The sequence below is a fragment of the Carica papaya genome, chromosome 3, assembly GCF_054855325.1.
Source record: "Carica papaya isolate Zhongbai chromosome 3, ASM5485532v1, whole genome shotgun sequence".
In the NCBI taxonomy this organism is placed as follows: Eukaryota; Viridiplantae; Streptophyta; class Magnoliopsida; order Brassicales; family Caricaceae; genus Carica; species Carica papaya.
The window spans coordinates 19,378,839-19,394,581 of NC_142311.1; the positions used below are offsets into that span (position 1 = coordinate 19,378,839).

The window sequence follows — 15,743 nt, forward strand, 5'->3', positions numbered from 1 at the left end:
TATTAATGACCTGTAATTATTACTAAATTTTTTTAAATTTCACAGAATACCATATTATTAATTTTTAAGCTTCAATTCCATAACATGAAATAGAGTGAGGGATTCTTACCTGAATTGGTGTCCGAAACACCCTACTTCCAACCATACCTCCTTGCGGTCCCCGAATTTTTTAAATTTTTTTGTAGAGATTAAACACGCTCTACATACCTAAAAAAATACCCAAAAAATCTAAAATCGGTGTTAAAAATCTATTTCGGCCAATGTTGGGATTCCAACACAGTGGCGGCGCCATGCTCTGGCAACAGTACCGCCGTCTGCCACGGTGGTTGGCCTCGACCTAGCCGTTTTCAACTAGTTTAAGCCGGTTTCGGCCAACTTTACACATATCCATGCAAAAAAAACGTTAAGGGGCCTCGGTTGGTCGAAAAAATAAGAAAACCAAAACCTACCGGTGGTGGCGTTTCCGAGTGCAGCGGCTCTGCCGGCTCTCCTTTACAGCTGGGATTCCTTCTTCAGTCAACCTGCAGAAAACAAAATGCTGAACACAACGGTGGAAAATTTGCACAAAATGGGAACCGGGAAGAAGCTCATCAGAGGAGGTTGCAGCTTTGGGCCGCTGCGGCCCTGCTGGGCTTTGCCCATAATTTTTGGCTTACCCGCCATTTGTTTTGCTCTGATATGGCTATAGGGGTGCTCGAAATTGAATTCCGAGCAGGTAGGAGAATTTTTATTTTTTTAGCAGTCAGAGGTGGCTCTGGTGCGGCGAGGTCGGCAGTCGATTTCCTTCTCCAACGTCTAGTCCTTCTTCTTCGGCAGGGTGGGCACGCGGATAGGGTTCGGGTTCTGTGTGATGCAAAATATTTATACCCATTTTGCATTAATCTGAGCCGTCCATCACGATCGATCCCGTCTGTCCGATCGCGTCTAAGGAGGAAATGAATCTGAACCGTTTATCGCGTTTGATCTTGACCTTTCGATCACACCTAAGGAAAAAATGAATCTGCACCGTTCATCGCGTTTGATCTCGACTGTTCAATTGCGCCTAAGGGAGAAGTAGATCTAGATCGTCCACGCGCGCGAGATCAATCCTGAGTCGTCCGATCTCGGGGCACGCGGATCGCCAGCGTGGCTTCTCGCATGGCACCAACATTAATGCGCCTGGCCATGCGGCGCGCTCTGATTCGCCAAGGCTGCTGATTGGGCGGTCCTATGTGGCTGAACTTTCTCTAATTGTACTTTGACCCCCTGTTTTTAATTTTTCTTTCAAAAACATCCCATGAACTCAAATTTTTACTCTTTTTTTTCCAAAGTTATTTTCAATTTCGTCTCTAATTCGTTTTTTCTCAAAAATTCAATCAAATAAATAAAATATTTTAATTATTATATATATATTTATAATCCGTAAAAATTACCTCGGACTAATTTTTGGGCACGAGTATTACACTTAAAATGCATATGTATGAGTGTTTGGATGTGTATAGGTGTATATAAGTTTTTGATGCATGTTGTGTGTATTAATAGCAAGTGCAAACATATGTATATATTAAATTTGTGTATACACACGTAAGAATATGTGGATAAGTGATGTGTATGTGTGAGCATATATAATATAGTGTATGTATCAATTAGTGATTAAAGTTGTTGTATGAGTGTGGGTGTAAATCTATAAGATTTTAATGGTAGACATGATTACATGTGAAATATATGTAGGGGTAGTTAAGATATATATTGTTATGCGTGTATGTATATATAATATGAAGTGTGCCACATATATATAAATTATATGTACAATAGATATGCAAACAAGTCAGTAAGTATAGAAATGTGAGAATATGTATATTTGTGATTAATCTTTGGGTTTTTGAAATTGAGATATGAAATAGAGATAATTTTTGAAGATGAAAAAGCTTATCGAGTATCATGGGAGAGAGTGTATAGACTTGGTACATAAGGGGGTGAACTTTACTGTGGATGTGTCCTCAGTCGTACAGGACTGAAAAGTCTCATACCGGATAAGGTTGGGAATTAGTTTAATTACACTCATACCGGATGAGATATTGAGATGATTTATAATTGTGGCACTCATTATCGGACAAGGTATTGAAACGATTTATAATTGTGGGGCCCATTACTGGACGGGGTATAGGGACGGTCAGTGAAATGTAAAAGAAATTTTTGTACATCCACGTGTAGTAGAGATCCCTATAGGCCCCTAGTGATACCGGTGATGGAAATGAGATGGTTATATATCTGGTGTGGTTGATAGTATTTATGAACGAAACGAAATTATCTAAATATGAATCCAATACAATATAATTATATTTATGAATGAGAATGATATGTACGCTACTTAAATATAAATATGTTGGAATGGGTAATGAAAAAGATTTGGTTCTTGATTATTTTTTTTGTTATACTTTGGGATAATGATGATAAGTATGATTGTCTTGCAAATTAGATTTTTATAAATATAAAATTTGCATTTGTTTTATTAAATCTATATGAATGTGCATTTTCATATCTCTGTTTTGAACACTATTTTATTCTTACTGAGTTCGTGAAACTCACTCTAATTCACACCCATCAGTGCATATTAGTTCAGGTTAGGAGTGAGTTTAAGATTAAAGAAAGACTTCGAAGAATCTTTTAGATACCTTGAACGTTTATTATAAAGTAAATATGAATATATTATTGTGATGTAATTACAAAAGATTGATGTGAGGCTAATGAATTATGATTCCGTAGTATTGTTGATTTATAGATATTAGTATAGTATTGCGTAAAATTTATCAAATTATATGTGAGGTAACACTCATTTCTTTTGAGACAAAGTGGGTTGTTACAAGGCCTATATTAAGTTACTAGACCTTTATAAATCGTTTTTGTGCTATTTCTCCCTCTCTCCCTGCATTTTTCTTGTTACTTGCATTTGTTATTATTTTGTTGTATTTATCAAACTTGAGATAAAATTCATTGTTTTACTCTTCATATAATTAACATCTTAAGTTACATTAAGTTGTTGGGTTTTTAACTTAAATTGAAAGTTATAAAACTAAACAAACTTAATTCACCCCCTTGAGTCACATTGCTATTTGGGCCAACAAATGACAAATCAATAGAGTGTTATTATGAACATCATTTATAGACAATTGATATTTAAATATTGAGATTGGATCTAATGAATATCATAGTATTAATATATATTGTTTTATGCATGAATTTAATTAATTTGAATATTTTTTAAGTATCAGTCATAACTTTTAGTTTGAATTAGTTAAATATTTTCGAAAATAGAATCTTTTTTTAAATAGATTGAGTTACATAGGGACAACGCTTTATATATTTAGATATTTGATTTGATATTTAATCTACATATTTTTTTTAAGTATTAAATTCTCAATATTTACAATTAGATTTAATATTATATTATATATTTTTAAAATTTTTACACTTTGAGATTTGATTTGAAGGTTAATACACATTATTAACAATTGAATTCTCAATATATTGAGATTTAATTTGATAGTTAATACACATATTGTTTAGCATATATTTCTACATGATTTGATATTTAATAATTGAATTCTCAATATTTTGTTATTTGATTTGATATCCAATATGTATTTTTATGAGTTTTCATATTTTCAAGAAAATTTTACAATACTTACATATTTGTTATTTAAGGTCATTATATATTGACAAATGTTATTAGAAATTCATCAAATAATATGGATTTATTTTGAAAATGCCTTTTGAAAAGTTTGCCTAATTAATTTTGACCAAAAAATTTTGAAATTTTTTTAATGACAGGAGAAATAGTCATTAATAAAAATATTTTTACAAGTGATATTTCAAATGATCAAAAATTATCTATTACAATATGAAATAATAATTTTTTAAATTCAAAGAGAAAGTTATCGTAAACTCATTTAAAGTTGGATAAATTCTCAAAATACACACTAGTCAATTAAAATAATTAAGTTCAAAAAATAGTTTCGGGCGGAAAGGTAAGGTATAATGCACCTACCGGTAGCATAAACTTTTTGAGTTCGATTAAAAATTTTTATGTTTTTGAACTTAAAATGGGACAATGATAATATAAATAAACATTAACAAAAAGAAAACAGGAAGCTCAAAACAAAATGACAAAAAGTGAATGAAAAATTTAAGAAATTAAGAACCATATATGTCAAAGAGGTAATTCTCATACTAAAAAATACATGCGTACTTGTCAAGTAAAGCACTCTAATAAACCAACATGGTGGTAGAAAGGGTTCATGAAAAAAATCAACTGAACTCTTGCTACCAAAAACACCAAATCAGCCTCTCTTAAACCTTTCGTCAAACACTTGGCCGACATTCATCATTAAACAAACTATCATACCTTAATTTTCCCTCATTTTGGCCAACTCTCTTCTTTCCAACCCCCTTCGAATCGCATGCACCCTTTTAAAACGGTGGCGTTTTGGTTTAGGAAAGAGGCAACGAGCATGGGGTTCTCGGAACCTTTTGCTTGGGTTGAATTTTGGATTCAAATGGGGCTTAATTGTTTGAAGAAGATGGGTTTAATGTTCTTCGTTTGGTTTAAGAAAGAGTTTATAATGGGTTGATCAGATGAGTTGGTTTGGGTTGAATTTAATTGGAATTTAATTTTGAATTTAATTCACATATTTTTTTGAGATTTTATGAAAAAGATAAACGTAGGTATTAAGAGGCGAATAAGAATATTCAAGTTAATTGTTGTTGATTAATAATCTCTCTTATATTAAAAACTAGATTTTCATCTTTTTAAAATATTCTTAAGAATGATATTTGGTTATTACGCAATGGGTTGAATATATATATGTGTGTGTGTGTGTGTGTGCATACATGTCTTATGGACTGAGGAGCTGATCATATATATTAGTCGAGTTGTATACCAAACATAGTAAGGTTCCCACTGTGGCAAACATAACACACCATCTCAAGATACAATAAGGTTGATTTTAAACATGTATTGCACGCATGTACATGTTTGGAGCATGAAACAACACATGTTTTAAGAGCATATAAAAATTATATCATTAAGTATTTTGTACATTTAAGAAACCAAATTTGCAATTTAATTCTTCCTAATAGCTAATAAATAATTAAAGGGTTTATGAAATTCTTTATAGGTTTCTAACAAGAGCAGAGGTTTCATCTTTTCTTGATCAAAAGTTAAAAAAAACCTAAGATTCTCAATCTATTAAATGTGAGTTACATAAGCAAATACATGTTTATAACATATATATATATATATATATATATATATATATTACAGTGTAATCGAAATTTGAATTTGAAAATACGAACATAAATTTAAATAACTATTGGGTCAAAAAGCAGGTTGATGGCGTAATACACTTGACATTTGCTTCATCAACCTTTTGGATTTGGATGGTTCTCTCTTTATCATCAGCTCTTCACAGAACAGAATATTACCAGACATGGAGATAATATGCTGACGAGGATGACTGAAATATATATATATAATTAAGTTGAAATTAAGTTTGGAATATCCCATCAGCATCCACTTTCTCTTGTAGATATGAAATTTTGTCATTTTCATTCATGTTGTCGCCTTTTTTTTTTTTTTTTTTTTCTTCTCTCTAAATCATTATTATATTCTTCTTTGATTTTTCTCTTGCTTACTTTTATTTTTGTTTTTTTCTGTTTTTTTTTTATTTAAAAAAGTTAATCCACAATTTCTTCATTGGTTGACATTTTTTTAAATACTTTTTTTTATTTTCTAGAAATTTATTAGACTTATGATCACATAATCCTAAATTTTCAATTGTTTTATAATTAGAAATTAGTATTTCTATTATAATAAAAAGAGATTAGTAATAAAGTAAGTTTAATGAACATCTTACTTTTTTTTTTTTTTTTTTTTTTATAAAGAATTTCGATTTACCAAGTTATCAAAAAAAAAAACAAAAATAATTAGTACAAACCTAATCTCATAATACATATTTAAACTTGCGATTTTCGCCGTATTATGACTAGAATTAGGGTTTTGTAATTTAAAACAAGTATATAACTCATTAAATTTCTAATGATTAATTATATAATCCATATAGCATGAATCATCGATTTAATAATAAACTGAGACTCTTGTCTTCTATATAAACTAAAAATGATTTAATTTCTAGTTTTATTGATGACAAAATATTACAGCAGTAAAATTGATACATAATAATACCTCTATTCAATCGAATAGGGAATTTATTGCAGCGTCAGCATGATAGACCTGAACCGATTACATGTAAAAACAAAAATAAAAAAACATAATCCTTAAGGTTTTTAGATGTCAATAACTGAAAAATAAATTAAAAAAAAAAAAAAGATATACTGAATCTTATACGTGTCTCACTTATTGAGATATACTGAATCATATCATCATTTAGGCTTGAAGTCCGATAACAAAAAAAGTTTTCTCCATTTGATTCTTGATAACAACTCTAAAATCTGATTAGATTTTTTCAAATTGACTAATAATAATATTTTTATTTAGACAAATTTATATGTATATGCTTCACTATTTTTACTTCAAATAATAGCGCCTACGGCCGCATAGAAGAGCCGAGATGGAAACAAAGGGCAAAAATCTATGAGGAACCAACCTCTGCATATTTCTTGTCTTTATACCAACAAAAAAAAAAAACAAATTGTTATTTTTCTTTCATACTCAACATGGTATGCCATTGAAACCCGGTTAGAGTAACTACACAGCAAATCAAACCACAAAGCCTCCAAATCTTTTTATCAGTATAAGCTTTACCCAGTCAACTTACAGAGTTTTGAGTTTTGTATTCCTTACACTAGAGAGACAGTGAGAGAGGAAACAGTATGTACAGATGAATTCAAGAAACTGCAAGTTGACCTGCATGCCCCAAGGCAGCTTTCCATGACGATTCGAGCCGCAACAAGTGCAGTTTCTCAACAAATGGTTCTAGAATTTCTGCCTCCTCTTCGGGGGCAAATGCCATGCAAATGCTAAGCTCTTGCACTGCCTTTCCATACTCCCTGCCATTTTTATATCAAATACTCAGGACCAAGCATTTAAACTGGATAACACGGTGCACAAGCAATGCACCCAACTGATTAGCAACTTTAGCTGTAACCCATACTTTCTTTGCCATTGGATTTCTTTATAAATTAGAACACAAAAACAAAGACACAGTAACTTACGCTGACCTACCATCAGGAGCAACAAATTATGGAAATTAATACCTGCTGTAGTACAACATCATGCCATGGTCTCTCCTCAGCGCCCAATTATGAGGTTGTAGAATCAACAATCTTTCTGAGGCCATTATAGCAAGTCTGTTAATAAATCACAGTTAACATAACACACATCATATATTTTGATACCTGGACCTAAAGCAATTAATAACATGTCCACTAAAATCTAGACACAATCAAGCAAGTCATCCTAGCTTCCAGCAACCTAGATAAACAAAGCTTGAAACCAACAAAAAAGACAGATTCTTTGACAAACCAATTAGGCTACCTAGGTTTATTTCCAGGAATCAAACCCCAAAGAAAGACAATTTAGTTTCAACATACAGAAATAAGAAAATTAAGAGACCAAAAGGAAAATATTTGGATTGCTCTGGGATCAATGAAGATCAAAATAGCAGAGAGGATAGTTTAAACATTGATGTCTATATCAAATCAGGTTCTCCCTTATCAACAGAGTAATGCTTCATCATGTTGTCCAGATCTACCTCCAACTCTATCACATTCCAGCTTCGCTACTCAGAGGAAATTGTTTTCTATTCAAAGTAGACAGAAAATCCTAGTCTGATACACAGTGCAAGTACCATATAGCCATATGTAAGCCAACCATTCAAAAAATCCCCTAAACCTTACATAAAAGAGCCATGACTGTACATTGTCTTGAACAGCAATATGAAAACATCATCTGGTTCCATATGTAGGAGTAGGTTACATACCAGGAGCTAACAATCTAAACCAAGAATCCAAAATAAATCTAATAGAAGAATCAAACACAAGGAAAGATGTTGCAGCTGAAGGTTAGGACGAACAAAATGACAAACAAAATGAATCAAAGAAGAAATGAGCCAACTCAACTGTACAAGGGATATGCCTCATGATACAACAGCAACAAGGATCAGAAAGAACATTATTCCACCAAAGAGGTACCAAAACTTGAAAAAAGAAAAAAAAAAGGTGAAAAGCTACAAGTACAATCCCCATTTAAGCCCTACAGCTCTTTAGGCATATCTATGTCTCTAAACTCACCACAGAAACACAAAGTCCATAAAGACTGTTGAATTCTGTGATTGTCCTCCATCATTTTATCAACATAATAAGAGACTCAAAATTTCTGGTGTTAAAATTTGTGGGGGCAACTATTGCTGAGATTTATGGCATGTGACCTGGTGGAACAACCTACCATCCATATTCAAAAGGACAGTGCAGATACTTTCATCTCCATGCTTTAAAGGTGCAATGTACTTGTTTTTAAGGGCAATTTTTTAATAGAAATGCAGCTAACATACATGGAGCCATATTCTGGAATAGGACAGGATAATAGATAAAAGGAACTAGTCTGTCACAACTACACAACAAAACTTCAACCAGCACAGAATGATAACACAGACCACATGCTATGTAACTGGAGCCTAGTAAAACAATTCTAAGAATTGACAATGCTGAATCTTTGCCAAATTAATCCCAACTTGAACATATTAATTGCAAACCTGTTAAGGACTACATAAAATGACATCCACTGACACAAGCAATAAAGATATTTGCTGCTGATTAATATGCTTCAGACTTTTTACCTGAGATCTCGAGGTCGCAACAATGGGAAGTTAGAACCACCAATCTTTTCAAGCTTTTCACTAGCATCATTAACATCCCTAAGGGGAGAAGTCAGCATCAAACCATGATTGGATCTAGAAGCATGTTTCCAGTGAAGCCTCTGCAAAATTCATATCACTATTTTATGTCTAGGAAGGCAAACATAAGAAACACACTTCAAAGCATGATCAGTTATTATTCACCATAATTAAGTTCAAGCACTATAGAAAAAGATACAAACTTCTGAATCTGCACAATTAGAACTTACAATCAAATTGGCAAGAGCAATCCCGATAATATCTCTGTTCGTAGCAATCTCAAGCCCTAAAAGTGAATTGCTAGTTAAGTCTGATGCCATCGACCGGGGATCCTCAACACACTTTCCATTGACGATCGCAAATAAGCTATGTCCAGAAGTTACCTTGAAGAGCTCCTACAAAGAGGAAAATTAAGGAATTCAAGCCTGCAATCAACTCCTCCAATCCCCCATGTCCAAATAAAACATTGGATTTCTCTGGGTCGAGATAATAGTTCTTCTTTGAAAATATGTTCAAACGTATAAATAGAAGTAGGGATCATATATGCTACATAAAAATAGATAAACTGACAAGTAAAAATGTTAAAATACCTCTGGATACTCCATTTGGGGCCATATCAAAAAATTTTCCCCAACTCGAGATCCCAGAATTGTCAGACCAAGTCGACGACAAACTTCAATGTAAATAATGCTAAGCAAAATTGCTGTCAAAAAGAGAATTATACCTTCAGCTATGACCTCCAATGTCTGGAGAAGGTTTTAAGGGAAAAATTTAATACAAGCACATATATGAAAGTGAATAGAAAGAGAATGCTGTTGCTTCCATAACAAAAACGAGAATTACACCTTCAGCTATGAGCTCCAATGTCTGGAGAAGGTTTTAAGGGAAAAATTTAATACAAGCACATATATGAAAGTGAATAGAAAGAGAATGCTGTTCTTCCATAACAGGGAAATTGCAGTAAAGAAGCTAGATACAGATGTATGAAAAAAAGTAGAATGATAATTTACCACTGCCACATCTACAGCTCAGTACTGAGTGCAAGTATGAATATTTAGAATCTACAAGAATAGGTGTCCTCTTGAAGCCTCTTAACTCAAAGAGAACTACATTCACTGCTTCCAAAACTTCAACCAAGTGGCAAGCTATATCTCTCGAAACTAGCTCTGCTTCAACTTCTTTGGCAAGTGTGTCAAGCTCAGTCATCCATTCAGACAAGCTTCTTCCAGCCAAAGGCATTTCCTCCACAGTGTTCCATTCTTTTGAATCACATGGGATATGAACATTTTTCCTTTCATTCATGAGCGAGCAAGCATCCATCTTCCGGTTAAAAGCCATAAAAGCTTCATCTTCAGCAGCAATATACAGTAAAGCCTACACCATTAAAAAGAACAAAATAGAATGTTCCAGCAATAAAAGAATCAGTATCATAACGTGAAGGGAAAGAAGACATTTCTTAATTTCAGCAAAAAACACAATGACGTAAATAAAGAGTACACAAGGACAATTCCATTATAGGCATGAGCATACGGCAATTATAGACTATTTAGACGGGCATTTTTGCACCTTAGCAAGAGAGATGTCCTTGTCCTTGGACTGGAATGATATTTCCTGAGTGAACTTTTCACGTGCAGCCTTAATAGCCTGACATTCGTATTAGTCACCAAGCAAAGTGAGATAGAGGAGTAAAGAATAATAAAAACAATAACCAAAAATAAAAAACTTCAAAGCAAAAAGATTATATTGGTAGGAAGAAATGATGAGAATGGGGATATCATATCGTAACAAATCAACCTCCTGCCAAGTTTTTTGTCGGGACGTGTCTGAGGTAAGCTGATTTGTAAAGAGTGGGTAAGCAGAAGCAGATGCAGATGCTGCTGAAGTTGAAGAAGTTGTAGTCCTAATCTGAGGAAAAGGGGTCCTCCGGTTGCTCCTCTTCATTTCAACTCCATTCCAAGAACAACGAGGCTGATCATGATCATACCTGATGATCGTAAAGAATATAAACGGATATTGGGTGTTGTCTACCACAAATCCTTCTTCCACCTCTAATGAATTTTATACATATTTTACCCCCAAACGAGCTAAACTAAAGGAGATCTAGAAAGCAAAAGCAATTATTAGTTAACATTTTAAGTGTTGATTACCTGATGGGCCGATGTTCAGTGACAGTAGGCAGGTAGAAAGCTGAAGAAGCCATTGTTACTCGTATGGCTGTCGTTGTGGGGCAACCTATGGATAGATTGCTTAAAAGAGGCGGTGAAATTGATTGAGATATACACCACATCTCCTTCTTCTCCAATTCTCTATTCCCGTTTCTGGGGAGAAGAGAGATTAAAAGAGCTCCTAATTTGGGATTATCGACAAAGTGAGGAAACAGAGAAAGAATCAGACAAGAAGCAGTAACAAAAAAACTATAAGGAGTCAATTTCAATCATGCATCTCTTGAAGCTGAGTCAGTATGGATTGAGGGAGTAGCAGCAGGAGCAGCAGTAATATTGGAGGAGAAAGATTTGAAGATACAATCAACGGTCACGGCGTCAGGGTACTGACTTGTAAACCAAATGGAAGATGTTAACGAAGAAGAAGAAGAAGAAGAAGAAGAAGAAGAAGAAGGAGAAGCGGCGAAACAAGATAAGCAAGAAGAACAAGAACAAGAAGCAGAAGAAAAAGAAGAGGAAGAAGAAGAAGAAGAGTGATCAGAGAAATAGATGCAAGAATTCCTCAATTCCATAATAGTATTGAGGTCCCAGCCCTGAAGCACTGAATGATGGCAACGCATTAACCAAAAATCAAAGGATTGGGGATTATCTGATGATTATACACTTGGAGTTTTCAACTCACAACAACAAAAACTGAAGGTGGAAGCATTCATGGGGGGGAAAAAGAAAGAAGGACCAGATAGAACTGAGAATAGATTAACAGAAGCAGATCAGCAGGAGGAAGCTCCTTCTTCCTCCTCCAAATTGTGGCTAAGGTGAAGAGGTTAGAGGTGGATGTAGAAACTAAAATGGCAGTATTATAGGCCAGAAGAAACAAAAGGGGTTGAGCCTAGACTGGGAGAAAGTGAGATCGGGTGCACTGGATCAATACTGAATCGGATAATCCATAATTTTGTAATTATTTATAAAGAAAAAATATAATAATTAAGCTAGGATATTTTTAGTGGAGAATTACACTAGCACTAAAAATAAAGTAAAATATAAGTGTTATAAATCTTATTATATCATATGTATATATATAGTTTACTATAAATATTACGACATATTATTAATAAAATATAAATAAATTTTAAAATTATTTAATTATTTTTTAATGTATACATTTTAACTATATATTTATTTGATAGGATTCAATCATACTAAAAAAATTAATATGATTCAATTAAGGTAAATATGTTCTTGATTTATAATTAATTTAATTATTTACGTATAACAATTTAATTAGTTTAATTGATGTATATTATATATCATGTATACATTAATTGTTAATATATATCTAATTAATATCTAATTTATTTAATTAATATATTATTCTATTGTTATGTTTAATTAATATTATAATTTTACTTTTTTTAATTAATAAAGTTTTAAATTATGTTATACTTTTGCTTATTATATGAAAAACGTATATTTAAACCTATTATTGCGCGCGTGTGTGTGTGTGTGTGTATATATATATATATATATATATTATATACTATATATATTTGATTACAAAACCGAACAAATATGTTTGCTATAATTGCATTAATTATATATTTCAAACGAAAAACGCACACGAATAACTTTGAGCAATACAAACATATTTTTGTTAATTTTTAATTCATTTAATATTTCTTTATATTTACATAAAAGGTTATTTATTTTCTATGTTATTAATAATAAATAAAATAAAATTATAAAAACAATAATGTTTTAGTATTCTCATATATTTATTTAAAAATAAATGTTAGTATTTATTATTGTTAATAGTATGATAATATTTAATATTAACAAATAAATTCTTAAAATTAATAATTTTTTAATTTATATGACTCTTACACGTAGAAAAACATAGGTTAAAATTTATTTATTTTTTTAACTAATTTAATATTTTTAAATTATGCACATTGAAAAACGTGTGCTCAAATTCAATTTTTATCAAAATATCGAATAATAGTTTTAAGTAATTATTATACTCAGCAGTTTTCTAATTTGTGTGATTTGTACTTAATTAAATGGGTAATTATTATCATTAATAGAAACATCATATACAATGATAACATTTAATTGTAAATATATCTAATTTACATTGCTGTCAATTTAAGAGAGTGAAAAAGAATTATATTGCGTTATGATTGTGCCTCCATTTATAAACACCGAAATACCCCTTTTCCCAAGTTGATGTCTGTGCGGAACATGGATCTAGCTTCTCCTAAAACTTGAGCGAAAGGTTTTCTTAGAAGTAAAATTAGCAATTTAATTCTTAAAGGAGATAACATGATTTTGAAATCATTTTTAAACAATTTACATACGAACAAAATAGTAGTTATTTTTAATGTATTTCATACAAACATGGATTAGAAGCGAGATACACAACACCTACGTATGTTTTACGAGAAATAAGAAAAATTTCAAGTTCGTTAAATAATGGTTGTAACAACAATAATTTAGTGGTAGTATTAGAAATGCATCCGTACTCACTTTCAGTGGAGGAATGGACATCGGTGGATTAATTCTTGACTTGCCAAGAGATAAGGTCATAATTAAGGTATACCGTAAAAGGCATTAGTAAATCGACACATCTAGTATTTACCCTAATTAGTATAAGTGAAATGTTATAAAGAGATTAATCTTATATCAAGATGTATGGTTTGTATAACATATCGTGTAAGTCTTTTTATAACAGTTCAATGTTCAATAGGAGGATTGTGCATGAATTAACATAATTTATTAATCCTAAAAGATTGTTAAGATTATATATTATAGGGCACTAACCACAAGGCAATATCATTCACGGTCATGAAATGTCTGACCTCCAACTTTGACAATGGCAAGAAGCGGCCATTAGAGTATAATAACCATTAGAGTCAATCATGTTTATCTTGGTAAGTAAGTCACAAAGGTATGTTCACTGAGGAAGAATGACAACATCTTTATTATACAAGAATTCCAAATTAAGAAATAATGAAGTTTCACCGAGATGTCTAATAGTTGAGGTTAAAAGATGTAAATTTTGTCACAAATAATAGAGGTCAAGTTTTTTCTAACAATTAAATCATCAAAATAAATGAGGATAAAAATTTTAGTTTTTCCATGTTTAGAAATAAAATATAACAATAAACTTTTAAAATGACAAAGTCAATTTCTTAAAAAATTAACTTAGGTGATTAAACCATATCCGAGTTACTTATTTTTAGAACATGGAGTGCTAAAGTTAGCAAACATGATTAAGAAATTCTTTATCAGAAAGAAAAAAAAAAAAAAAACCAATAAGATATGTTATGTATATTCTTTTAATCAATATACCATTATAGAAAAATGTTAAAATATGGAATTACAAAATATTCCAATGAAATAAGAGTCATGTAGTATACTTGACTACTTGATTGGATGTATCTTTATAAGTAATCTTTTAAGTTAATGAAACCCTTTTGCTATAGGATGAGTTTTATAGTGATCTATAGTGTTGTCAAAATATCTATCTATTCTAAATACTCATTTATTATCAGTTAATTACAATTTGGAGATTTGGTACTAAAGCCAAATGTGATTAGCAAGGAAGGCATAGAATTTCTCAATCGTGGTTGTCTGTCATACCTCAAGGGATTTGGCTTGGGCATAAACGGACAATTAAACTTGTGAGTAGTCAAGAAAAGAAAAACAGGAGAGATGAGTGATGTTAGCTTGAATGTGGTGAGTGGTGGACAAACTTACTATCAGTAAATGAGTGTAAATTGGAGGGTTCTTAGTTGTAGTTGAGTGATAATGAATAAGATGGTTGAGATTGGAAGAGAAGGAACTATGGTCATGTAAAGTGGAGGAATTAGGAAGAGTAGACAACGAAGAAAAAGTTAGAAACAAAAGAATGGCAGTTAGAGGTTAGGGTTGGTAAGAGAACATTAAAATTATGGTAAAAGACGCTAAAGAAAAGCTATGAAGGCTTATTAATTGAATTATTTGATAATGGATAGAACGAATTGATAACTGGGAAGAGACAAGTTTTGAATTTGAATTTTAAATTCTTAGATAATGGAGATGTGGGAATAACAGGAGAGGAATCCTCTATTAAATAAAAAGAGAATTTTGTGGAATTAAGAGTGTAAAAAAAAAAAAAAAGATAAGACTAAAAAGAATATTGAGGATTTCATGGGCGAGCCAGAAGTTAGAAGTGTTGAGAAAGGAATATGCGACATAAAAGCGTGAGATTTGTTAGGCATATATACACATATCAGGTGAGGAAATTTAGTGTGGGGTTGACATAACATTGTTGTCATCTAAAAGTGCCAAGAAAGGGACGGACTGTGGATGAGCTGGACATGCACAAATGCAGAGATACACACTGAAGAAGAAGTGCACATATCTCAACCAGAGTAGGTGCACTTATGCACAGATGGTGTGATCGTACGTAGATATGCAGATGTGTGAAAGAGTTGTCCTTGTCCGTGAATCTTGTGTTTAAAAATGCTGAGAAATTTGGGGGCCCTGCAAAATTCACGTGCATTCAAGTTTGGATGTGCATCTGAATTGGATACACTAACGATGTTTCCTAAGGATTCTACTAGAATAGATTGGGTTTGTGTTACTGTTGTGGTGGAGCAACAAAAAAGGTGGCAGGATGACTTGGCGTAGGCCTAAGAATTAAGTGAAG

At 32.1% G+C, this 15,743-nt stretch overlaps 1 protein-coding gene across 2 annotated transcripts; it reads right to left on the minus strand.

Annotated features, from left to right (window-relative positions):
* Positions 1 to 6,757: 6,757 nt before the first annotated feature.
* Positions 6,758 to 11,477, minus strand: LOC110812936 (transglutaminase family protein). 2 transcript variants are annotated; one of them, XM_022039870.2, is made up of 9 exons: positions 11,039 to 11,477; positions 10,686 to 10,875; positions 10,458 to 10,535; positions 9,902 to 10,265; positions 9,482 to 9,594; positions 9,122 to 9,286; positions 8,835 to 8,974; positions 7,255 to 7,347; positions 6,758 to 7,047 (listed from the first exon to the last, which is right to left on the minus strand). In XM_022039870.2, exons 1-9 carry the CDS (start codon positions 11,176 to 11,178, stop codon positions 6,885 to 6,887), a joined length of 1,446 nt encoding a protein of 481 aa, XP_021895562.1. In that variant the 5' UTR covers positions 11,179 to 11,477; the 3' UTR covers positions 6,758 to 6,884. The 2 variants fall into 2 exon arrangements, with proteins under 2 accessions (XP_021895562.1, XP_021895563.1); XM_022039871.2 differs by lacking the exon at positions 6,758 to 7,047 and having other exon boundaries at positions 7,267 to 7,327.
* Positions 11,478 to 15,743: the final 4,266 nt, after the last annotated feature.